This window comes from Sceloporus undulatus, chromosome 3 (genome assembly GCF_019175285.1).
Source record: "Sceloporus undulatus isolate JIND9_A2432 ecotype Alabama chromosome 3, SceUnd_v1.1, whole genome shotgun sequence".
Lineage (NCBI taxonomy): Eukaryota > Metazoa > Chordata > Lepidosauria > Squamata > Phrynosomatidae > Sceloporus > Sceloporus undulatus.
This window is the reverse complement of record NC_056524.1, coordinates 11,149,988-11,175,541: the sequence shown is the minus strand read 5'-3', so window position 1 is coordinate 11,175,541 and position 25,554 is coordinate 11,149,988. Positions and strand designations below refer to the sequence as shown.

General features: G+C 40.9%; 2 protein-coding genes across 4 annotated transcripts in view; both read right to left on the bottom strand.

The window, feature by feature from the left end:
• Window positions 1–555: 555 nt before the first annotated feature.
• Window positions 556–20,564, bottom strand: ANKRD42 (ankyrin repeat domain 42). Of its 3 annotated transcripts, XM_042456267.1 has the most exons (13): window positions 20,494–20,564; window positions 18,112–18,281; window positions 16,072–16,179; window positions 14,399–14,518; window positions 12,997–13,132; window positions 12,373–12,573; window positions 10,542–10,667; window positions 9,237–9,342; window positions 7,908–8,077; window positions 5,742–5,868; window positions 3,771–3,918; window positions 2,437–2,560; window positions 556–686 (listed from the first exon to the last, which is right to left on the bottom strand). In XM_042456267.1, the coding sequence occupies exons 1-12, from the start codon at window positions 20,516–20,518 to the stop codon at window positions 2,441–2,443; spliced, it is 1,557 nt and encodes a 518-aa protein (XP_042312201.1). In that variant the 5' UTR covers window positions 20,519–20,564; the 3' UTR covers window positions 556–686; window positions 2,437–2,440. The 3 variants fall into 3 exon arrangements, with proteins under 3 accessions (XP_042312201.1, XP_042312199.1, XP_042312202.1); XM_042456265.1 differs by lacking the exon at window positions 556–686 and having other exon boundaries at window positions 2,067–2,560; XM_042456268.1 differs by lacking the exons at window positions 556–686; window positions 18,112–18,281 and having other exon boundaries at window positions 2,067–2,560; window positions 20,494–20,545.
• A 3,748-nt stretch (window positions 20,565–24,312) lies between these two features.
• Window positions 24,313–25,554, bottom strand: part of PCF11 (PCF11 cleavage and polyadenylation factor subunit) — a 36,166-nt gene continuing 34,924 nt past the window's right edge. Inside the window, 1 exon segment of the mRNA XM_042456960.1 lies at window positions 24,313–25,390. Coding sequence (XP_042312894.1) covers window positions 25,175–25,390 — 216 coding nt within the window. The 3' untranslated portion in view covers window positions 24,313–25,174.

Here is a 25,554-nt window from a genome sequence, read left to right as displayed (position 1 = left end):
TTCATCCCTTATTTACAAGACTGATTTAAGAGAAAGCCCCAATCCAGAGAAAAGTATACTATTAACCCTTGACTGGTTCATCCTCATATGTAGGGACACATACTTATGGGGGTTTTCACTCTGCTATGGGAAAAAAGCAAATACTCCTACACACTATCCTTCCTGTATACGAATGACCTGATGTGTTGCAGAGGGATTATTCTGCAAATAAAAACAAATGGATGTTTCTTTCTCCAGGAAACCTATTCTCTGTGCAGAAAAGTTTGATGAGCAAAAGCTCTGCATGTTTTGTCCCAAGGATTTATTTATTTATTTAGGTATTTATATCCCGCCCTTCAGCCCTAATGGCTCTCAGGGCGGCTTACAATATTATTTTTAATCAGACAGTTCCCTGCCCTCAGGCTTACAATCTAAAAGACATGAAACAAAAGGAGAAGGGAATGATGGAGGGAAAGGGGATGAGGTCCAGTGGTTCTTCTCTCCCTCTAAGGCCTGGACCAAGGCAGATGGATTGGAGGGAGGGCTCTTCCTTCTTCCAGGCTAGTCCTGATGGAACTGGACTTGCCTGGCGAACTCCCTCTCAGGCCGGCAGATGGCAGTTGTGGAGGGCGGAGTCTCCTTCCTTCAGGCTTAGTCCTGATGGAGCTGGACTTGCCTGGCAAGTTTTTCTCCATGTAGTAATTCCTCTGCAATATTTTAGGACATTTAATATTAGGAGAAAACCCAAAAATTCTGCCTGTACTGTTACTTTTCTTAATGGGGTTTCCTGACTGTCAGAAAGTGTTTTGTGACCTGAGAATGAATAATTATGAATATTCTTTCCATCCCTTCAAAACAACAAATGTGAATTATAAGGTGATATTCTATCTGGCACTGGTAGAGCATAAAGTTCTGCCAGCATAATTATACAAAATATTTGGGAGGGTGATAATTGCCAGCCAGATCTTCTAGCACATCTCCCTGGCAATTCAATGGCTATGTGCATTGGGGGTATGGAGCAGTGCTTCAGAACCATGCAGCTAGTATTACAGTCAAATAATCACCATTGTGCAAGAAGATACCGCATATCTCCTTCACAATATCCAAATATACACTTCCCCTCTGTTTGTGTGGACTTCGGATCCGCAACCCTTGCTTACAAGGAGCAAACGGAGGGGATTAGAACGGGGCACACGCACACAGCTACTTGCCGGCATGCACCCCCATTCAAGCCTATGGGGCCTGAATATCTGCAAGTTTCCCGCGGGCTGACTGTAGTTACCTTGATGCAGCAGCTATTTTATGCCAATGTAAATCAAGAGGATTCTGGCAGCTGTGCACATTATTTGCATTATTTCTCAGGTCTTGAAAGCTTCAGAGACATGGAATTCTACAGAGGTAATTGTTTTTAACTGCCATCAAATTAACTAGCTTATAGTGACCCTAGGAATAAGCAACTTCCAAGTAGCCCTGTCATCCACAGCCATGGTGAGATCTTGCAAACTCAGGGCTGTGGCTTCATCTGGAATGCCATCTTCCTGTACTGTCTTCTACCTTACCAAGTATTATTGTTCTTTCTAGTGATTCATGTCTTCTCGTGATACGTCCAAAATATGACTGTCTCAGTTTAGTCACCTTGGCTTCTAGGGAGAGTTAAGGCTTGATTTGCAACTTCAGCTACTAAATATTGCAAACTATGAATGCATCTACTTTCTTTACAAAGTTGAGGTTCTGCTGCCCTCAGGAGTCCACTGCTGGAATTTTCTCCTTGTTCAGTTCTTAGCAGTATTGAATTCTTGCCCTTTATTTTTTAATTCCCCTTTCTATAAGTATTTGATTGCATAGCAATAGAGGATTCAGCAGCAACAGCATGGTAGCCACAGACTTCAGTAACACTTCTACATGACTTGGGGCTAAAGTAGGTGTGATATTTAATTGTGTGGATACAATTAACATGCAGCAGCTTTGAGATGGTGGAGGATGAGGAGGAAAAAAATTAATTTTCTGTACTCGTTCCACTTTCCACAGTGTTTTTTTAAAATATATATTTATTTTAAAAAATAAATCTAATTTACAAGAAAGCAGGTGAGAGAAAAAGAGCAACAGCAAACCATAGTGGCTGCTCAGAGAAAGGAGGGTGTTAGAATATACTTTTCTAGAACTTTTAATAATCAACCAGGAGGAGTGGACAACATGCTTTAATAACACACATAATAAATCAAAGGTTGGCCACTGTCAAGTTAGGGTCATCCAGATGGCCTTATGGGGCTGACCTATCCACTTCCCAATTTTCTTCTTAAAAATTGTCCCCCAATACCGCCATTAACTGTTCATAAGGTCTCTATTATGGTAGGTATCTCCTAGGAAAAAGCACATTTTTTCAGCCTGACTTGCTTCATAAATCCAACTGTTGTGTCAACCAAATGCTGAGAAGGACCTTAGCGCTTCTTTCTTTACCCCTTCAGTATCTTCTCACAAATACTCCACCAGGACTGAATAAAGGCTTCCTCTGTTTCTTTTTCCCAACATCTGAGGTCACCTTATCCAAAGCAGAGGCTGGTTTTCCAGAACCAGAAGTCTCCTTGAGAAAAACAACAACATGTTAACCCTCTAACATGCTAACGGGAGGTAATGGGGAGAGAAAGAAGCAGCGGTATTAAGTATATTGCAAAGGCTCCAAAATCCAGTACTCTTCTAAGCAGTTTGGGCTCCATTTTTGAGTTAGTGTCCAGGGAATGAACTGCCACTTTTTAGCTGTAGTTGTTAATTGTTAAAATATTTTATGTCCAGCCCTTTATCTGAAGATCTCAGGATGGCATACAATAAAACCAATGTAACAAATTTATAGCAATAGCTAGTAAATTTCTGTACTGCTTATAGTGCACTTAAGCACTCCCTAAGCAGTTTACATTGTGTAAGTTAATTGCCCCCAACAAGCTGGGTATTCGTTTTAGCAACCTCAGAAGGATGCAAGGTTGAGTGGACCTTGGAGCTCTGCTAAGTGGACCGAATTCACAATCTTTTGGTTGTCAATGGCTGCAGTACCAGCATTTAAGCACTGCGCCACCAGTGTGCAAAGATCCCTTTGCACACTAGCACAGTGATGTCTCTCAATTCTGTATCACAGGTAAGGTAGTTACCTTGCATAAGTTATTTGCAAGGCTAGAAAGAGTTTTAAAAACAAAAGTAAATTTCAAAAGTCATGGGAGAAGTGTGAAGTTACTTTATTCATGCAATGAATACAGTTTCCAGTTATTTTCAAAAGGTATTTTATGCAATTTTTAAGAGGAATTTTTTCAAAAAATCTATGCCATTCTCTTATATATTCTAGTGAGGATTTTCCCCTCTCCAAAATAAAAAAATAATAATACAGAAAGGTGAAAGAAAAGTAATGGGCAGTAGACATGCAAAAAAGTTCAAACCTAGTAGTAACAGCAATGAGTTTGTTCCCACCCTTCTCCCATGCAGGAGCTCAAGGCAAGTTCATTATTTTTCATACAGTCACCCAAGACTTGAGATTGGTGGTTTTGATTATTTGCGGAGGGGCAACCTCCATTAAAGTTAATGGTGCGCATGCCCGTGTATGAGCGCACGTGACCATTCAAACCTATGAGGCTTGAATATCTGTGGATTTCTAAATTCGCGGGGGGATCCAGAACAGATCCCCGGAAGGACTGTACTGTAATGACTAACTGAAACATATGATTTCTTAAAAAAAAAATTCCTTATAGCCCAGAGCCTGACCCTGCCTCAAGTTCCCAAAGCACCACTGAAAGGTACAGGATACCCACCAAAGGGATGGGGGCTGTGGTGACCTGGGTTTCTTCAAGTTGTTCTTTAAGGGTTTTTATTTCTTCCCGGTACTCATCCACCTGGGCCTCCAGCTTCTCCCGACGCACTCGTTCGTACTCTAGCTGTAACTCCAGCTCCCCCAACAACCTGTCAAAAAGCCAAGCCAAGTTTGGGAAGATGATAGTGATGCTGCCAGCTTGTCCCTCCTTTCCTGTTTTGTATCATAGAGTTTAAAAGATTTGGGCTTAAAAATTAAAAACAAAATTAACTTGCTGAAACCTGAGAAATGGGAAGTAAATGGTCTGGATGTCAAAGGATGAGAAACAAAGCCTTATGAGGAACAAATGAAGCTAAGTATGTGTAGCTTGAAGAAGAGAAGACTAAGGGTATGTCTACATGGTAGAAATAATGCAGTTTAGTGCCACTTTAAGTGTTGCTGTTCTATCCTATGAAATTTTAGGGTGCATCGTTTTACATGGTCTTGTCTTCCAAAGAGTGCTGGTGCCTCACAAAACTACAAATCCCAGGATTCCATAGCATGGAGCTATGGCATTTAAATTGGTGTCAAATTCCATTATTTCTACAATGTAGAAGCTCTCTAAGGGGTGACATGACAGCCACTTGGAGAAGCCCAGACTCTCTTCAAACCTGACAGCCTTGTGTTTCGTTTCGTGCCAATGGGACTTTGTTGCTTGATGCAAGTTAGCATTCTCTGGAACCTTGATCAAGATTGGGACTGCAGACGGAGCACAAGGGGTATATCCAGACTGCAGAATTAAAGCAGTTTGATGCCACTGTAACTGCCACAACTCAGTGCTATGGAATTCTGCAAACTGTGGTTTTGCAAGCTATTTAGCATTCCCTGCAAGAGAGCTCTGATGCCTCACCAAACTACAAATTCCAGAATTCCATACCATTGAGCCATGGAAGTGAACATGGTATGGTGTCAAACTGCTTCATAGCAATAGCATTTACATTTCTATACCAGTGAACTCAGTGAACATTGAACTTATCAGTGAACTCAGCACTCTGTAAGCAGTTTACAGTCTGTAAGCCAATTGCCCCCAACAAGCTGGCTACTTATTTTAAAGACCTTTGAAAGGATGGGAGGCTGAGTCAGACCTAGAGCCCTGGGATCGAACTCACAACCTTTATTCCTGCAGCAGTGTGGCAGCAGCAAAGGTGTTGCAGGTGTTCCAATCCAAACCCCTTCTGGGCATGCAACTACTAAGTATCAATGTGCTTCCTGTATGTTTCAGCAGGTGTTGCTTGTCACGCAGCCAGGGGCATTACCACATGAGCCCCATTCTCACAGCATTCGTGTCAGTTAAAAAAAAATGGAAATATACCAAGTTCAGAGCAACCATTATCACACATCTTTGCAATCACACAACTGGGTCTGCTCGTTCCATCATGCACTCTTCCTGACTCCCCCTTAACCCTGCCTCCCTGTCCTATGCCCAGCATGCTTTTTGGTATGCTTTTGGGTTTTAAATTTTATTTTTATTTACTTTTAATTTTAATTTTTTCCTGCTACTGAGATTTACATTTAAAAAAAGAAAAGGAAAGGGTATTGGGGAGACAATAAATAGGAAAGGGGGGGGGGAATTGAGAAGGGGGACCAGGGGAGAGGAAGGGACACTGACACCAATTGACTACCAATATTGCAACTATCCCTGCAGCGATGTTTTGCAGCTGGGGATAAATGCAGTTGTGAGCTCATTGAAGGATTTTCCCCATCAATGAAAAGGGATTTCCTAACCATACTTGGGAAATACTCGGAGTCAGGTGTCAAATTTGTGCTTGCAACAAGCCAATGAGAGAGTAGACGCTAATGTTGGTATCTTGAAAGACCTGCACAATTTGAGTCTCTTCCTATTGGCTGGCTGTCTCCTGGCCACCTTCCCAAAGCCCCATCCCCATCAGCTGAGCTTCATGGCCTAGCCCCATTTTTATAGATAACGTTTTACTTGATTAGCTTCTTATCTTCTATTTTCTTCTGCCTTTCTTCAGGGGTTATTCCTCCAAGTTGTTTATAGTTGCTGATGGCAATTTCCAGGAATCCCTGTAGCTCTTCAATCTTCTTGAAGGCTCTTTCTGGAAGAGAAACCATTCTCTGAGTTTTTTTATCAGCCTGGATCAACCGAAGGCAAAAAACAACAACCATCACCTACATGGCTTGGGCCCAGGATACCTGAAGGACCACCTCTCCCCATATATTCCGCCCCGCACCCTCAGAACTTCTGGGGAGCAATTACTTAGGGTTCCAGGGGCCAAACTCTCCTCCACAACGAGGAGGACGTATTCCTTCGTTGCCCCGGCCCTTTGGAACACGCTGCCCACAGAGCTCCGCTCGGCTACCTCCCTGGCTCAGTTTAGAAGGGATTTAAAAACCCTTCTATTTCGAACTGCATTCCCCGAGTGAAGTTCCAGATGGCTTTCCTCCCTCCACTGTCGGCAAGACGGATGGCTGATTGGGTTTTTAAGTTGTTTCTAATATTTGTAATTGTGTATATCGTTTCTTGTTTATGTATTGTGTTTTACTGGACTGTTCACCACCCTGTTCGAAGGAAGGGCGGTATATAAATAAAATTTTATTATTATTATTATTATTATTATTATTATTATTATTATTATATTAGCTGAGGCAACAACCTCATACTCTCCAACCATTCACAGACAGAGACAGGCTATTATGAGATGAGATCAAAGAGTCTTCATCCCATTTTTAACCCGTGGTTTTCGCATGATTGGGGGGAGAGATTATTATCACACCCCCATGCGCTTATTCCAGTCTTCTTCCATCCATAAAGAGTAATGGGCCCATCATTTCGTATTAACAGAATCTCCAGTTAATACCAAATGATGGGTCCATTAATTTTACAGATGGTAGAAGAACAGGATAAGTGCATTGAGGTCTGATAATCTTCCCTCCGATCATGCAAATACCGTGGGTTAAGGACAAGATAAGAATGTTTTTTCTCTGGAGATGTGAATCTCTGTTTGATTGATCTGCAAATGAGTGCTGGGGTCTACATGACCAATGTGCCTATGTGACCACCTCGCCTCTGGGCACATGGCAGAAACTGGATTTCCATTTTAGGGTCATACCAGAAAAAATGCACACATACAAAGCATAGAAACATTTAATTTATCATAACAATAGTGGAACCAACATGCAGCCCTTGAAGGCTGGTTTTACAAGCTTCTACTCCTCCAGCGTCTGGCCAAAAAAAAGGGTGTGAATGGCATCTCTTCGAAGTTTCTAGGAATGGCAATTAACCTTTTAAATACGTTGCAGGGCTTCCCTGCACAGTTGAACATGACTACTTCTATTGAGGGTTCAGTGCATTTTGGCAGTCTACACAGCCTGTGATGGTCCTAGGGGGAGAAAATTGGTCCCCAGACCCTCTATGGTTACCTACCTCTGCTCTGTAGCCCATAGCCAGGTTTTCCAGCTTATGTCTGGGAGTACCATAAAGTCCTTTTGCCTATGGCACAGTTGGTACCTTCACTCTGTGGCTGAGCAGCTGCTCTGCTTGCAGAACATCTCAGATTCAATCTCCACTGAAAAGTGCTCAGGGAGATAGTTGGGGGGGAATGACCATTGTCTGCAAGCTTGTTTTCTGCTGCTCCAGAGACTAGGACCCGGAGCAATGGATGCAAGCTGCAGGAAAAGAGATTCCACCTCAACATTAGGAGGAACGTCCTGACAGTAAGGGCTGTTCGACAGTGGAACACACTTTCTTGGAGTGTAGTGGAGTCTCCCTCCTTGAAGGTCTTCAAACAGAGGCTGGATGGCCATCTGTCGGGGATGCTTTGATTTGGATTTCCTGCATGGCAGGGGGTTGGACTGGATGGCCCTTGTGGTCTCTTCCAGCTCTATGATTCTATGATTCTATGAGGTTTCTACCTTCTAGACCAACTCCTAAAATCCCTTTACCCCACACCCTTTCTTCCCCTAAAGTGAAACCATAGCAAAAGTTGTCCTCAAGATATACTTTGGACCTGCAACTCTCATTAACCCTTGACTGCAAAGCCAGTGGAGAGGCATTATGACAGTTGCAGTCCAAATATTTGGAGGGCTCCTCATGTTCCTCACTCCTGCCCACAGCAAAGAGCAACTCCCAACTTACCACGACCGTCCACTTTAGTCTGTGTCTCTACATCCAAATCACTTTTGCTGTCTGTGCTCCCTTCCACACTGTGTCTTTGAAAGAACCGTGGGTCCTCTATGTCAATTTCCTCATCAGAATCATTGCCCATCTTATTTTTTAAATATTCCACAACAGCCAACTGGGCAAACCTACACAACAACAGACATCCATTTGATCAGTATAGAATGTAAGTAGGGTTCATGGTGCCAATGGTAATTTCTGCTCTCCTTTTTAGTGCCAGCTGTAATCTGGAAACCTGCCCACTACATTTAGTTAGTAGATAACTAAATAAGACATAGCAGGCTGCCTTATATTGATCCAGGACCATAGAAGAAAATTATTTTTTAATGTAAGTTTGGGGATACTCTGTGTTCTTGCAGCCACACTCTGGACCATGTCCAAAGCAAGCTGGGGAAGTGCATGTATGCACTTGCAAAATATTATGGCTTCTATGGACACTCATCTGTGGTGGTGGAGGTCTACTACAGTAGTGATGAGCTTTCTTTGCTATAAAACACTTGCTGCATCCATTGAACTCCAATCAATTTTCTTTTTAACCAATGGTTTTGTCTTATCTTGATCACCCTCAAATCTCTGATGGCCCTGTTCAAGTCCCATATTAACACAGAGTGTATAACAGTCATGTGTGCAGTGGCTCTTGTTTCACAAACATTAGCTTCACATTTTATGCATGTGGGTGGAAGCACTAAGACCTGTAAATCAGCTTTACAACTCCACTAATTTGCTCAATTCAAGAAGTTGCTTTTGACTTTTAAAAATCATAGAAAGTTTAGGGCCAGGATATCTGAGCCCTTATTCCTGTCCCCATCCCCTATCTACTTTCTCCTACTTGAGTTTGCCTAGAACTTGAGATCGTCCAGTCCCTATTTCACGGTAGAATTCTTTCTGCTTCAGTAATTTACCTAATTCAAGGAGTTGGTTTTAACCTTTAAAAACCATAGAAAGTTTGGGGCCAGGATATCTGAGCCAGGTTGGCTCCAATTTTTGTGAGCTTCCAACTGGTGGTCAAAACTGTCAGATTTCAAAACTTGTTCAAATCTATTTTGAAATAAAATGTTGAGTCTGTTCTATTTTTATAGCGTGATTTTGTTGTACATTGCTGTACATCCCTGGTGAATAGAAAAGTGATTTATAAATACTTTTAATAAATAATAGATTATTTTAATGCAGATTCAAATCCACCTCATTGTTTGGTCAGAACTGAAGATCAAGGGGATTTACAGTAATCCAGATGGGTTCATCTCAGGAGTAGAAAAGAAAATCCAGCCATATATTGTAAACGGTTACCTCTTGGCAATGTCTTTTGGTGTTTCTCCAGCATCATTGGCAATATCACAGTCTGCTTCTCTATTGATCAGCCATTCCAGGACATGTAAATGGCCTTGTCCAGCAGCTGGCAAGAGAAAAAGGAACCATTAAATAGAGGGTTTCCTCTTAGACTTTAGCACTTAGTGATGCATTGAAATATAATAATATGATTTTAAAATCCTCTGCCACTGTGAAGGCCAAGGTTATATGAATGATGCTAGAAGTTAGACAGAATGGAAGGCCTTCTCTGCTGTATCACTCCATAAGTGGAATGCCCTCCCTCCCCTTGGAGTCCCAGCTGGCGCAGACACTAGCTTCACTCTGGTGCCAAAGAAAAACATGTCGTTATTAAAGACTGCGTAGTGTCTAAGTATGTTATCCAGTCACTGCTCTAACCACTACACTGCACTCATTCTTAAAGGCTGGAGTCTTATACACACTTTCCTGGGAGTAAGTTCCACTGAATTTAATGTTGCCAACTTCACCATTCTTACATGATTGCCACCTTTTGATATCTGAAGAGATGTCATGTAGATTATCTTGTTTTCTGTTGTTTCAGAGATTGGAATATGAACGAATGGATTCAAATTACAAGAGAAGAGATTACACCTAAATATTGAGAAGAACTTTTTTTTTTGTAAGAGCTGTTCAGCAGTGGAATACATTGTCTCAGACGGTGATGGAGTTTCCATCTTTAGAGGCCTTTAAGCAATAGTTGGATAGACATCTTTCAGGACTGCTTTAGTTGTGTATTCCTGCATGGCAGGGGGTTGGAGTAATGACTCTCATGTTCCCTTCCAATGCTAAGATTCCATTATTCTATTATTCATCTTCATAATTCCACCATACAGCTTCTGAATTCCATTTACTCATTAAGCTCAATGGAAAACATTTAGACAGTCACCATATCTCAGATTGAACTATTTTGCAGGATTGCTGTAAGGATACAATTGAGAAGTAGAAACTCATCCTTGCCATTTTGAGCCTCTCCGAGTTTGAGGTACAGATTCCTAGTTCCATGAAAGAGCACATGCTTTGTATGCTAAATGTCCCTGATTCAATCCCCTGCATCTCCAGCTAGGGTTTTGAAAGAATTTTGCCTAGAAACTCATGCAATCGCCACCACCAGTCAGAATTAACTATATTGGGCTAGCTGAATCAATATACACAATTCCCTATGGCAATTCCCTATGTTCCTGCAATAAGTGAACAAAATCAAATGCACACCCACCCAGAAAACAGAAGCAAACAATCTGGCAGCAGAGCGACAACATTTTCACTTACCTTTGTGCAACAGAGTGGATCCCTTATCATCCCGCTCATTAATATTGATGATCCTATTTTCCAACAGTGTTCTTAATATGTCCAGGTCTCCTCTAAAGGCAGCCTCATGACCTGGAAATGTTAAATCTATGGAGAGAGGAGGAGAAAAGGAGAGCAAGAATGACAATGCCACTACTCAGGGACGTAGCCAAGGGGGGGTTCTTGGGGTCCGGACCCCCCCTTCGGTTAGAAAAATTAATGGTGTGTGCTGCTGCGCCGCTGCACCCAAGCCCCATTATAATGGTGGCACTTAGTCTGGACCCTCCCTTCCTAAATCCTAGCTATGTCCCTGCACTACTAACATTACCAACCCAAACCCCTGCATGAAAACCAAAGGCTTTTGTTAGGTTTGAAATAGAAGGTCTCAGGACTTCATCAGGCTGGCAAAAAGATGGGAGCATAGCAATATGCTTTCGTCAATATGGCACAAATAATGTGAAGATTATTCCAGCATTCTAACACTGCTTTTTATTCACAGGATTTTTGCATGAATAAAAAGCATCTCTAGAATGCCTCTATATTCATAGGATAATCGTGGGATAATAGCAATATCACACTACTCTGTAGTATCAAGAAATTTGTGTCCTAAAAATTGACCCTAAAATCTGGAGTCAACTTATATACGGGTCAATACAGTTGCCATGGGCTGAGATTGACTGGAGGGCAGTTAACAACAACAACAAACAGTAATATTACTCATAAAGGTCCTTTAAAAAGTAGCCCCGATGCCCCACTCTCCCTACCTCGGCAGTGATTGCTGAAAGAGCTGTAAGGTGCAAGTGTGTGTGTGTGTGTGTGTGTGTGTGTGTGGTGATTCCCTTCTCAATCCGATTGCCAAACCTTTCCTTCTCCTCCTCCTCCTCCTCCTCCTTGTATTTCTCCATTTGCACTCCTATCTTAAAACCCTTGCTTCTCATCCTCCTCTTCCTTGAATTTTCTTCGATGACCAAGCTTCTCTTTTTTCCCCTCCACTTCCAACCCAATCCTAAAGCCTTCTGCTTCCTAAATTCTACCCTCGACCTATCCACGGATCATATCAAAATCCATGCTTTTGGCCCTAAAACCTTCCCTCGACTTATACATGAGGTCGACCTGTACACAAGTATATACGGTATGTTAATGCCACCCCAGTGCCTCTTAAGAGCCAGTGCTGGATCAGGTGAAGGAAATCTGTTCTGCTGGCAATTGGGGTGCAAGAAAATCAACATTCCCACTACCCTCTCCCACCAGCAAGTCAAGGTATGACTATCAGAAGCAGGAGCCCTACCATAAGCCCCTGGTGCAATTTTGCTTGCTTGTGAAAATGGGGTGGAAATGTCCTCTTTCTTGCACTCTAGTCACCAGCTGAACAGATCTTCTTTCTCTGATCTGGTGGTGGACACTTAAGGTGAAATGGATTAGAATTACTTAGTTATATCTCCTGAACTAAGGGTCCAAACAGACAGGCCAAAATAAAGCTGCTTTGGGTCTCTTTGAAGACATGCTGTTTAAATGATGCATGCATCCTAAGAGGCCAGAAAGTATGCCAAAGCTGCACTCCAGTCCTTAGGACTGGAGCATAGCTTTGGTGTGACTTCCGGCCTCTTAGGATGCATGCATCATTTAAACAGCATACCTTCAAAGTGATCCGAAGCAGTTTTATTTTGGCCTGTCTGTTTGGACCCTAAGTAATCAATCTAGTATTCTGGCATGGATCTCTTGGAGATTTTTCAATCATAAAGTGCCCATATGTCAAAGCCTGACTTGACGACACATAACAGCAAAAGCAAGCACCACTGGAAACCTTACTCACTTTCCTCCCTTTCGAAAAGACCCTTCTCCTTCTGTAGCTCATCGATGTGCTCAACAATACTGTCCTTGTAAAACCGATCTGCTAGGTCCCTCGGAGTCTCCCCATGGTCATTTCTGGCTTTCAGCGCATGAACCAAAGTGGGCATCTTGCTCACAATGAACTTAAAGCAGTGCAAATGACCCTCCATGGCTGCCAGATGAACTGTGAAACAAAACAAACGATTAAATCGATATTAGAGTCAGATTGTAAGACACCAGTGTGTGGAGAAATTGAAATACTACTTTTTTAAAAAGAACTAGCTACTTTATTCATTGCCTGTATCCGCCTGTATCCCTCATTTTATTGCTGTGATCTGCATCATGAATCAGTGGAGCTGAAAAGACAGCACTGGCTCTACCATTAGAAACAGTGAAGTGGTCACCAAATGCAGAACCTCAGTGGTGTCACGTAAAGACAGCAAATTGGTGATTAGGTACATCATACAATGGCCAAAAATGTACAACCACATGAGGAAGGGACCTCGCACAGTCCATGACACCAGCAGGATTTTGGCTCCAAACTCTCCACCATTTCCTTCATCCAAAAGAACCCAAACCTCAACTCATTAGAGTCACCTTGCCATACCTGGGAGGTTTCCATTGCTATCCACATCATCTAAAGTTGCTCCCCATCTCACCAGGAGTTGTAGACAGCCCAGCCTGCCATGGAAAGCTGCATTGTGAACAGGCTTCCAATCATTCTTATCAGAAACATTCACATCCTAGTTTTTAAAAAGAAAAAAAATACTGATTTTCTCCCTTTCAAATTCAGATCAACTGTGCTCCCTAGAGTTGAATGGGCCATTGGGTCCAACTCCCTGATCAATGCAGGACTCTCCACAGCTAAAGCATGTCCAGCAGGTACCTGTCCAGCCTCTTGTTGAAGACATCCAGAGAAGACCCCACCATCTCTCTAGGGAACTGGCTCCATTGTCAGACCACTCTTACTGATAAGAAATTACTAGTAATGTTTCAATTGAATCTACCTTAAAATCATTAATTCTCGCTCCACCCTCTGAGGCAGCAGAGAACAAACCTGCACCCTCCTCTCTGTGACATCCTTTAAGGTATTTAAAGAGTCAGTCATGTCACACACGCACACCCAGCTTTCTCTTCACCAAGTTGAACATACTCAGTTCATTCACCCTTTCCACATATGTTCTCCATGATTCTTATCATCTTCTTTGCCCTTGTCTGAACCTGCTCCGACTTGTCTATGTCCTTTCTAAAATGAGGACTCCAGATGAGAACTGACCAGCACAGAATATCATAGGAACTATTAATTCCTATGACTTGAAAACTATGCTTCTATTAATGCAGACTAAAATAGCATTAATCTTCTTTGCTGCAGCATCACAATGGTGGCTCATATTCAACTTATTCATCCCAGCCACAATGACCTTCCAATGACTATCTCTCAGCCAGCAGAGTTTGTTGGCTCAGATGCCCATGTAGTGATGAATCCACTCTGGGTTTTATGCCAAATTTTAAAGGCCATGAAGGTGCTGAACCTATTTTTCATTCAGCACTTAGGCAGCTCCATTAAAGTTTGGACAGATTCACTGTCTCACGGATGTCCATGCCACTAGTTTAATTCACAGAGTTGTTGTGACATAAGGGGAAGGAGGAAACTTATAGTCTAACTTGGGATGTTCTTCTTATTACAGGTCTTTAAGTAAGCTCCAGTGAACAGAGACCATATTCTAGGGTTGTTGTTTTTTCATGGTATGATTTATACAGAATAAGTTTGTCATTGCCTTCCTCTAAGGCCGAATGTGACTTGCCCAAGGTCACTCAGTGGGTTTCCATGGTTGAGTAGGGATTTTGAATGCTGGTTTCAAACCAATACATCACACTCTCTTTGGTAAAAAGGCAGGATACAGTTGTAAAATAAAAACTAAAATGCATACAAAATTATCCCAGTTCTCAAGAGGATTTAGAAAGAAAGAAAGAAAGAAAGAAAGAAAGAAAGAAAGATATTTTATTACCACCCCACTCCTTAGTATGGTTTGTAATGTGTATGACTGCCCATGGTTTGCTGCTAGATGAGCCGGAGTACACCCTCGATCATCCTGGACTCCTAAATTTACACCACTGAGATGAAGGGCCTATGAAGAAATGCAAAGCAAAATCCATAAATACCCAAACTATGTTTTGGTAATATCATAGCAAAGTACACTCAAGCACTGAAAGAAATTATGCATTTGTATAAGGAGTGTGCAGTAAAGGATCCAAGAATTTCCACCCACACATACCCATCTGCTCAAGATGGGGATAACACTCATAAAGACGTGTTCACTTAGAACACATAACAGGTTGAAAATAAGAGATTTGACCCAATCGTTCAAAATTTTAGCCCTCTCCAAAATCTATGAACAATTATTTCCAAGAAAGGTTTGGTTTAGGGTCACCAGAAGTTGGAAATGACTTGAAGTTGCACAACAGCAACCTGTTTACCCAGCATTAATTTTCCATCACCTGAAACAGCACCATTAAGCGAATTTCAGCATATAGGGATATAACATGGTGATGAGGGTATATGAATATATAAATCTGGATAAAACTCTGTGTAATTCAAACAATGGCATCCAAACTTGGAAATATGATTGGTCCAGTAAAAGGTATCAGAAAATGATCATTCAAGATTGGCAGAAAAGACTGTGGTATAGAGGAGTTACAGCGACATGAGCAAGAATTGTATCAAATCACAGGTTTTCAAAGGCTGTTTTCCAAAGTCCAAAATACTTCCACCAGATATCCACCAATGGTTTGAGAGCTTTCATGCACATATGGGGTTTCGCCTTTGTTTGTACTCTTTGTACTGTTTTTAAACACTTTTATCTTTTTTTAAAAACTGCATTTTATTTGTTTAATGAGTGATGCATTTTAATAATGTTACAGTTTAATTCTATTTTAATGCTCGCTTTTGTATGTTCCAACTGTATTGTTCTTTTAAATTCTTTTAAATTGTAAGCCTCCTTGAGTACCAATTTTGGGGAAAAGGTAGGATAATATTAAATAAATAAATTTTCTTTTTCAGGGTGATAAGATTGCTGACCATAGAGTAACCACATAACACCCTTTTTAAGGAATTGCCCTGGCTGCAAATAGATTTAGTAAACTCTTCTCTATCTCTAATAGTGGCTGCAACGCCACTGCAGAAATAATGCAGTTTGACACCACTTTAACTGTCACAGCTAAGTACAATGGAATTCTGGAATTTGCAATTTTGTGAGATATTTCACTGTCTTTGTCAGAGAGTTCTGGTGCCACAACAAACTACAGTTCACAGAATTCCATAGGATGGAGCCATGGCATTTAAAGTGGTGTCAAACTGCATTAATTTTGCAGTGTGATGACAACCTTTGTTTTATTTGTTGCTTATTTATTTAATGTTTGTTTTAAATGGCTATGGTTTTCAACTAGTTTTAATTTTATGGATAGTGTACTTTTATTTGTAACTTTTTATTTGGTATTTTTTAAAAAAGCAATGTCCTTTTTGCCTGCTGCAAACCACCTTGAATTCCAGATTAAGCAGGAAAAAAGTGGAATATAAACAAAAACACTAACAAGCAAATACTGTAATATAATCAGACTTGGCATCCAAAGTTTTGGGCTGTGAAAAATCCAGTTTCAACCTAGGCAGTGTGAGATGGCTTACCTGCATGCATGCATCTTGCCCTTTGATGGCAGCAAGGTGAGCTGCAGTCCAGCCCCTTACTGTCACAATGGTTGGATCAGCTCCATGCCAGAGCAGCCAGTGAAGACACTAGCAAACAAGAACAACATGTTTTGTGTTGAATTCAGAGACATCACCATGTTAGTCTGGAATATCAGTATGCAAAGTGACCTTCTAGCACCTTTCTAGGTTCAGAGGGCAGCCTTTCTACCTTAAAATAAAATAAAATAAAGTCAAGGTGAGAAAGACTGTTTCCTAAAACTGATACTGTAATTCTGGACGAAAGAGACCATATATAGTACTACCTTATGCATAAAATCACTTGTAAAAATAGCAGCAGCTGGAAAACCATAGCAAAGTTGTTGGGATATTTATTGCTTTTGGTGTTTGGTGAAGTTAATTTCATGCTGCATAGGGCTGCCATGGATAGAGGTCAATTCCAACAACAACAAATGAATAGCCATAGAAAAGCAAATGGTGATGAAGTGAGATATTCAGTTTTAACAATGGCCACTGAGGGGCAAAGACAGGAGAGAATGTGTTGCCTAAGGCCAGGGTGGATGGATGACCATAGGAGGGAGTTTTGGAATGTGTTGTCTGTAGGCTGGGAACCAGAAATGAGATATGTTAAACTGGATAAGAGCGTCCAGTGTTATCATATGTGTAGTGTTCCACGGTTGTTATTCCACAGTGCCCTGCCTCATGTTGGTATTCACTCATACCCTATTGGACCCACAGGGTCTTAGAATCATAGAGTCAGATAAGACCACAAGGGTCATCCATGAAAAAATACAGCGGTAAAAATACCCACAAATAGGACTTGGCAGGAGTGTGAGTCACACAGCCCTCCAAATATTTCTGGGCTGGGTGTCCCAGCAGCCCTAGCCATTATAGGCAACCATGGGAGAATGCTGGGACTTGCTGCAGTGAGAAAGGTAGAGAAAAACCAGGACATTTTAGAAGCAGTTGGAAAAGTGTGGTGGCAGAGGATTAACCATCCTTCCAAATTAGGACAATTAAAGGGTAACCATCCATCAAATATGTTCAGGGCAAGGCCTCAAATTTCCAGTTCCTCAACACTACAGGAGTGCTACAGATTACAAATTCTGTCATTACTACTTCCTCCTTGATTATTAAATAAAGATAAAATAATTACAATGATTTAATGACTGTGCTGTCCATAGAAAATAAGATCTCTATTGTTACAGTTGTTTCTGTCTCCAGTATAGCATCATATTCTTTACAGCACAATGAAAATTGGATGATCCTTGTAGCCTCCAGTGCAGCCCTTGGGATCCCCACAAAAGTCACTGATTCCCCCCCCCCCCCCCAAAAAAAGTTGATCAAAAAACCCATGCTTTTTGGAACAGAACATGTTTGAAATGCTTCAAAATTCTATTTGTGGGGACCTCAAAAGAGCAAAATCAAAGCTAAGGTTTCCTGAAAAAGCCACCAAGATAACAGTCACTTCCAGTCACCCAAAATTGCAGCCACAATGGTGCACCGTGGCCCTCTGGAATAGCCCCAAATCAGGTGATGTGGCCTCCAGAGTATGCCCACTCCTGTTTTAAGCCACAAGCATGATACAGTGCCACTTCCAGTCACCCAAAATGGATGCCATGACAATGTGCTTGTGGCCCTCTGAGACATCCTAAAACCAGGTGAATAAGTTCTACAAAGATCAAAAACAGCACTCTAAACTGGGACTAGAAATGTTCTCTTTCTAGTAAAGAAGGAACCTTTTGCTGTGCATGTACCAAACTTCAAATCTTTAGGCTAGATCAGTGATTCTCAACCTTTGGGTCGCAACCCCTTTGGGGGTCGAGCAACCCTTTCACAGAGGTCACCTAAGACCATTGGAAAACACATATTTCCGATTGTCTTAGGAACTGAGACACCGCAATCTTATGGTTGGGGGTCACCACAACATGAGGAACTGTATTAAAGGGTCATGGCATTAGGAAGGTTGAGAACCACTGGACTAGATGTAGCTCTTCAGTTACATCTTGAACCATCTCTTACCTCCAGGCTTCCAGAATGGGCTGCCCAGTGCAAGGGTGTAAATTTGTGGATTGGGTCCACCTCATTAAGGTTGATTCCACATTTCACCATTTCCGTGAGCTTTTTTACATTCCCATTTTTTACTGCCTCATGTATGGTCTTGCATAACAGCTTCTTCTTCTTTGTAGCTGCTGGAAACAGCAAAGGAGTGTCAACACATGAAAGGGCATAGGTCAGAAGGGGCAACAGCAGGATTGATATGGCCCTGCAGCAAAGAACCCTCCAGGCAGTGGGTTTTAGTGGCTCCAATATTCAGTAGGCCAGTAATTCCACTTTGTATTTTTCCTTTGTTAAAATTGTTCAAGGCCTTCTCCTCTCATGCTAAGCTCTGCTTCTTACTGTTGGGTGTTACCAAATTTGTAGCTTTAAGAACATCAATTATTTCTATTTTAAGTTGCTCCCTTTATGTCGTGTGTGTGTGTGTGTGTGTGTGTGTGTGTGTGTAAAATAGCTGTTCACTTGAAACACAATAAACTGACTCATTCCAGCTGAACAGTATACCCTAGGAGCAACTTAGGGAGCTGGATATGTTTAGCCTGGAGAACAGAAGATTAAGAGATGACATGATAGCCATGTTTAAATATTTAAAGGGCTCTCATATTGAGGGTTGAGCAAGCTTGTTTTCTGCTGCTCCAGATAATAGGACACAGAGTAATGGATTCAAACTGCAAGAAAAGAGATTTCACCCAAACATTAGGAGGAACATCCTGACGGTAAGAGCCGTTCAACAGTAGAACACACTCCTTTGGAGCATGGTGGAGTCTCCTTCTTCGGAGATATTTAAACAAAGGCTGGATGGCCATTTGTCGGGGTGCTTTGATTTTGTGTTCCTGCATGGCAGGAGGTTGGATTGGGTGGTCCTCAAGGCCTCTTCCAACTCTATGATTCTATGACACTAGGGAAAAAACTTCCTCACCATAAAATTCAAAATAAATAACAAGGGAACAGAGTGGTGGACTCTCCATTGTTGAAAGTTTTAAAGCAAACATTAGGCAGCTGTAGGATTGCCATTTGTCACAGAAAACCAGGAAAATCCCAGATTGAAGGGTCTGAAAATTGTACAGCCTACTGGCTCAGTTAAAGCAGCAGATTCCGGATTCCTCAAGACAAAAATGAAACCTCATGAGAAGAGTCATCATCCCATCCTTTGGGTGGTACTGTACAGGTGTGCCAGACTCAGAGCCCAGAAGGTGGGAAGGGAAAGGAAAGAAGGTGAGAAGAGACTCCGAGCATAGGAAGGCTTGTGTTGTGTCCTGATAAGTGTGTGATGTTGCTTGATGGTGGAACATTGCTTCCAAGCAGCTGTTAGTAGGAGGGAGCCCCTCCTACTCTATAGCAATAGTATTTACATTTCTGTACCGTTTAATAGTGAACTCACCACTCTCTAAGCAGTTTACAACCTGTAAACCAATTGCCCCCAACAAGCTGGGTATTCATTTTACTGACCTACGAAAGGATGGAAGGCTGAGTCAACCTTGGAGCCCCGGGATCAAACTCACAATGTTGTGGCTGCAGTATCAGCTTTTAAGACTGCATCACCAGGGCTCCCTTAGTGGCTGCTTGGGAGCTTCTTTCATGTAAATACATTTTTAAAAAATGTGAAGGAGTGAAAAGAAAAAAAGAACTTTGCTAATTTTTTCCCTGAGAGGCTAGAATACAGAGGCATGGGTTTAATTTGCATGGAGGAAATGTAATTTGTGCAGCAAAAATGGAAATAGGGACATGCTTTAACTGCCATGGCTCAATGCTATGGAATTCTGGGAGGTGTTGTTTTGTGAGCTATTTAGCCTCTGTCAGAGATCCCTGGTGCCATGGCAAACTACTCATCCCAGAATGTAAATGGATGGCAATATAGAAATAATAATAATAAAAAGTCAAACAACAACTGAAACATGCAATAAAACAATGTTAAATTTCAAAATGTGGTGTTTTTTTTGTGTTGGGGGTTGTTGACAAGGCGCACAATCCAATCTCACTTTTGCACCAGTTTTGTGGGAAAATATTATGGCAATCCTAGATGGCTGCTCACACATGATGTTTTAGCTTTGGGATTTCTGCCTTGACAGTGAAAGGGTTGTTCTGGATGACCTCTGGCGTTCCCTTCCAAATCTACAATTCATGCACCAACATGCTTCCCATCCTTGCCCTATAAAAGCAGCTTAGAGATGCCAGAAGCTCTGAAAACAGAAAGGGAGACGGTCCTGTATGGAAGCCGCACAGAGAAATCCTGAAAAATAGAAGACAGCAACAACAGCAGCAGCAGCGACAACAACAACTGCCCTTGATATAAAAATAAAATCAGAACAAAAAAAAATCTTAGGTAGAGTCTGAGTCTAGCCTCACCATTTGGAGTAACGGCTGCAGGCATGGTGCCTCTCAATGCTCACAAGTGGCTTCTGGCTCCTTAATGGCGTCTTCAGAGCAGGGTTGCCGTGGAAACACTGTACACAACCTGAGTTGTTCACTTAGGCCTCGGCCTGCTTCGACACGTTTCCTTTCTCTCCCGCCCCCCCCCCTCTCTCTATATATTGCAGTGGACACTTGGTATACATTGGGGTTTGGTTCCAGGAACCCCCCCCCCATGGATACCATCCATGTTCAAATACATGTCCTAGTAAATGGTTGCTGCTGTTGCTGTTGTGCCCATCATGTTGTCTCCAATTAGGGACATCCTCCTTTTTAACCTTCTGCCCAAGAGGAATTTCAAATAGTTCTCCATCCTGAGCATGGCTAAGCAAGCATAGATTTCCATTTCTCAAGAGTTTATCGCACGGAGGACAACTTGGTAAAATCCCATGCGGGAACAGGATTTGAAAATCCAGGTGCAGTTTGTCCGATGCGTTGGCGTGAAAAAGAAATAATGCAAAAATAACCCGAACGGAAAGCTTCTTTGTACTTTTGGAATTTAGCGATAGTAAAAAAGGAACTGGTTTGGACAACTTTGCGTTCAGGTTATTTTCGCTTTATTTCTCTTTCACGTAAACGTCATCAGAAAAACATCCTGGAAATGCAGCTTCTTCCAAATTTCTGTTCAGGTTCACCCCAAAGTCTGAAATTTAAAATCCAGACATTGTTTGTCAGATGCATCGTCATGAAAGAGAAGTAATGTAAAAAATATTCCTGGTTGTTTTCAGTTTAAATTTAATTTCTGCATGGGATTCGTCCCGTGTGATAAACTCAAAGGAGTGTTTTTGGCTTTTAGTTGCTCGCGTCCTACATTTTCCTTGAATGCCCTACATTTTGTGGTGTCTTGTCCTTCTTTGTGGTGAAGCCATCTGGTCACCTTGCCCTAAGGCAAACCTATCATGGGGTTTTCTTGGTAAGATTACTTCAGAAGAGGTAAATGTGAAAATAGTACAATGACGTTCCTTCTATAAAATGGCAAAATCAAAGTCTGCTTTTTGGAATTATTTATATAGCTGAAGGCGAAGGCTTTCATGGCAGATATCATTTTTTGTGGGTTTTTCAGACTTTGTGGAGAAGAGTTTCTTCTCTTCTAGAAGATGGCCACGTAGCCTGAAAAACCCACAAAAAACTATTTATATAACTATTGCCAGCCTGTGGATGCTTGAATCCATGGATGCAGAATCTGTGGATACAGAGGGTTGACTGTATTTTAAATTATTATTTATTATTATCAAAATTGACGAATACATCTAGCATAAACACACAGCAAAACTCCCTTTTCCACTATTGAAATAGCTTCCTGCTTTTCTTTACAGTCACACCTGCAATCCTCCACTAGTACAGGGCATGGGAGCATTGGTGTGCCTGGTAAAACACTGGCAAAGCACAATCATGCCCCCCTCCTAAAATCATGCCCCCTTCGCCCCATGCCTCCTCTTGGACTGTCTGGTTTGTGTATGTTGTAATCACATCCATTAGAGATGTCGCACTGTCACTTTTTTGCATTGCTATCCCATCCTTTTTTTATGCACACCTATACCAGTGCATTTCCATGAAGCTGTAGGGTTAGGGTTAGGATGGATCACTGCTTCTGAACTGCTTTTGCATCACTGCAACATCCCGAGGCCGGCATTTTTCACACAAAAGGAATGTGGAAAAGCTGCATGCCGACAGATATGGCACCCTTTCCAGAGCCACAGCATGTAGTTGCCACAGTCCCGATCCTGCACTAAGCGGGACAGTCTGTTGAGCCACTAAGGTTCTTTTTGCTCCAGTTTTTAGCCCCAGAGCACCCCGCCTTCAAAGCGGTTTGACACCGCTTTATTTGGCTTGTATGTTTCACCCAAGTCTAGTTCCACCAAATTCATCATCATCTATATCCATTTCATACTATTTAGTATCTTACTGGATTTCCAATCTCTCCCCTAAAGCAGTTACCATACAATTTATCAACTCACACCTGTTACCATACAGTTTATCCAATCTCTGTATTCCACTTCTGTCTTCTAGGTTTATCATGTTTAACAACTATAATTCAAGTCCCAGTGCTAATTTAAATCCTCAAGTCTTTGGCATCCAAGTGCTAATTTTAATCTAGTATTTCCTTGCTTTTTGATATTTCCACCATATATGATAAAAACATTGAATTTGTTTTTTTTACATTTCCAAGTGTTTCCAGGTTTTCAAAAGCGTAGTAAGGACAGCAGGGTTGACAATCTGGAGATAGCTGTTAAGAAGTTTGTGTCCTCCGTTCTTCTAAAATTGATGTCAATTTTATGTAGTTAAAAATAAGTTTTAAACATATACTGCCAAATATTGATAAAACCTTTCATGTATTTAAAATATGATGAAACACTGCAGCCCTGTACTTAATCTGTGGCAGAAACAAGGACATTGTGCACCGATTCTTTTTTGGCATTATTTTCATGAATAAATGTATTAATATGATTGGAAAAAGCAAAGGGTAATGTTTAGTTATCTGAATCTTCTACAAAGCAACCACGTTTCTAGGGGTTTTAAAAATCCAAATAAAATCTGGTAACACACAGCTGAACTATTACATGTCATAGGGAGAGGATAATTTTCTCAAATCACCGAGAAGAATCAGTTAACTGAATTTTATGAACAAAAACTTACTCTGTGGTTCAGAGTACATAATAATAGGTTAAGCATCCCTAAATAACAGGCAATAGAAATGGACAAGACTCCTCTGGAATCAGGAAGAAAGCAAAATAATAAAAGACTGGAATGCTGTGTTAAAATTTTTAAAGGAAAAATGAGTAAATTTACTTCTTATAGATTTAGAACGGATTATAAATTGTGAATTAAGTTAAAATGAGTATTGCCTTTCATGTGTGTGTGTATCACACACACACACATACAAGTGTAGAGTTAGGTCTAAAGCTATAAGGATACCTGGTTTTCTTTGTGTTGGTAACTGTAAGAAAAATTGTTCATCCTACTGGTAATAACAATAAATAATATATTAGATTTGAAGAGGATGACTAAAAAGAGGAGAAAGAAGAAGATAACACAAGGCTACAGGAGGGAAATTAAACAAATTACATTAGTAATATAAGTGAGAAATAAGAAAAACCTCAAGAAAGACAAAGAAGGAAGTAATGAAAGGGGTAAGAGTGAAAGGATTGTGGGAAACATGTAAGATGTTAGATGTTTGGGAATTGTGTTGATTTTTGTGTTTGGTTGTTGTATTTTTGTGTGATTTTAATGGTTGTTTATCAATAAAAAGGATTTTTTTAAAAAAAAAAGCATCTTTAAATAATAGAAAACCAGAACCAGTTTCACTTTTGTCCTGCAATGTCTGCTTTCAATTTGTAGGGGAGGGGGTTATTGTTTTAAAAGGAGATCCTACAAATCCATGTTGTTGACCTTATCTCAGTGGTTCCCAACCTTCCTAATGCCGCGACCCTTTAATACAGTTCCTCATGTTGTGGTGACCCAAACCCATGAAATTATTTTCATTGCTGCTTCATTAACTGTAATTAAATAGGTGTTTTCCAATGCTCTCAAGCGACCCCCATGAAAGGATCATTCGACCCCCAAAGGGGTCCTGACCCACAGGTTGGGAACCACTGCCTTATCTTGAAGACATGGGAACATATATATACTCCATGGAATCTGAAAGATGTCCAGTGAGTTTAGGATACACCACCATACACACTTTCAAGTTCAATTAGGCAAAATCCTCAATCCTTCTCCCGAACAGCCCATGAAATAATGAGAATCAGACTGGGATATGCTTCATTCTAGTTTATTACATGAAATAAATATTAACATCACCTCGTAATGTCTTTATTCTCTAGACCCAAATTAGAAACCAACAAAAATGTTAACCATATTGCAACTGAGCAATCTTACATTACTTTTTCTTTCTATAAAATGTAAAGAAAATTGGCTTGGCCGTAATAAATTTTGGTGTTTGACTAGAGGAAATAAGTACTTAGGAAAATCTGGATATTCTCCTGCCCTCCAGTAATTGCTCTATTGTTGGCACTTATCTGAAACCAAGCATGTTATTTTGCTGTGTAACCCTCCTAGTCTTCTTTTTAAATGTCCAGGTGTTTTAAATGTTACTAAGCAAAGCAATCCAATGTTTACATGAACCCTTTCTGAAACGCTGTATGTTCTCCTTAAACTTTCCACTTTAAAAAATGTTAGTTTGCCATTTCCTCTGAGAATCCTATTTAAACACAAGGCCAATGTAGAAGCCTGAGTTCAGTTCAATTTAAAACACCCCCAAAACAGAAATATCTTTTTATTTGATGGTGTGCATAAACATTACACTCCATAGATAGCAAAAATATTTTTATTTATAATTTACATTTCCATAAATGAAAAAATTGTACAATTTTTCTTACATATACAGTCTATTCCTGTTAAATTTGTACGCCATTGACAGAACTTCCACACAACAGACACCTGACACTGTGCAGGCAATAAGAAATTCAAATACAAAAATGTATTTATTAACCAAATAAGCAGCTGGGGCCCTGCCCCAGATGAACACTTTATTCATATAAAAATTATTTGCCTTCTAGAGTCAGCTAGAACACAGTAGCTCTTTTCTGTAATATAAAAAAACCCCATACAGTTTGTTTTAAACTGACTCAACCTGTTCAGGCTCTGTTTTAATTTCGGCAGATGCAGGTGTGCTCTCCTCCATACATTCATCAGGTTTTTCCTCTGGCTCTTCCTTAACTTTGGGACTGTTACAGGTGTCCTGTACTTCTTGTTTTACAATATTCAACATAATATTTAGTGGATTTTCTACAGGTGTCTTGCTAGGCGAAGGTGTTGAATCAAATGATGAGGTCTGAAAGTCAATGTGACAGAAAATGTTGCTTGTGTGCCTTACTGCTGTCTACAATCATCTATAAGATGCAGAATTCTGTCTTGTTGGAATCCTTTATACAATGGTTTTAATTCTTTGCTGCTTCATAGATACATTTGATATTAGCAAGACAGCTATCAAACCAA

Bases quoted from the DNA above. Each gene is read 5' to 3' on its own strand.
- ANKRD42 (XM_042456267.1), bottom strand. From the start codon at position 20,518: ATGCCTGCAGCCGTTACTCCAAATG. The intron at 13,133-14,398 runs GTAATAAAATAT...TTTAAAAACTAG, and splicing joins CCATACTAAGGAGTGGGGTG to GATGTGAATGTTTCTGATAA. The intron at 9,343-10,541 runs GTAAGTGAAAAT...TTCTCTTGCCAG, and splicing joins ATCCACTCTGTTGCACAAAG to CTGCTGGACAAGGCCATTTA.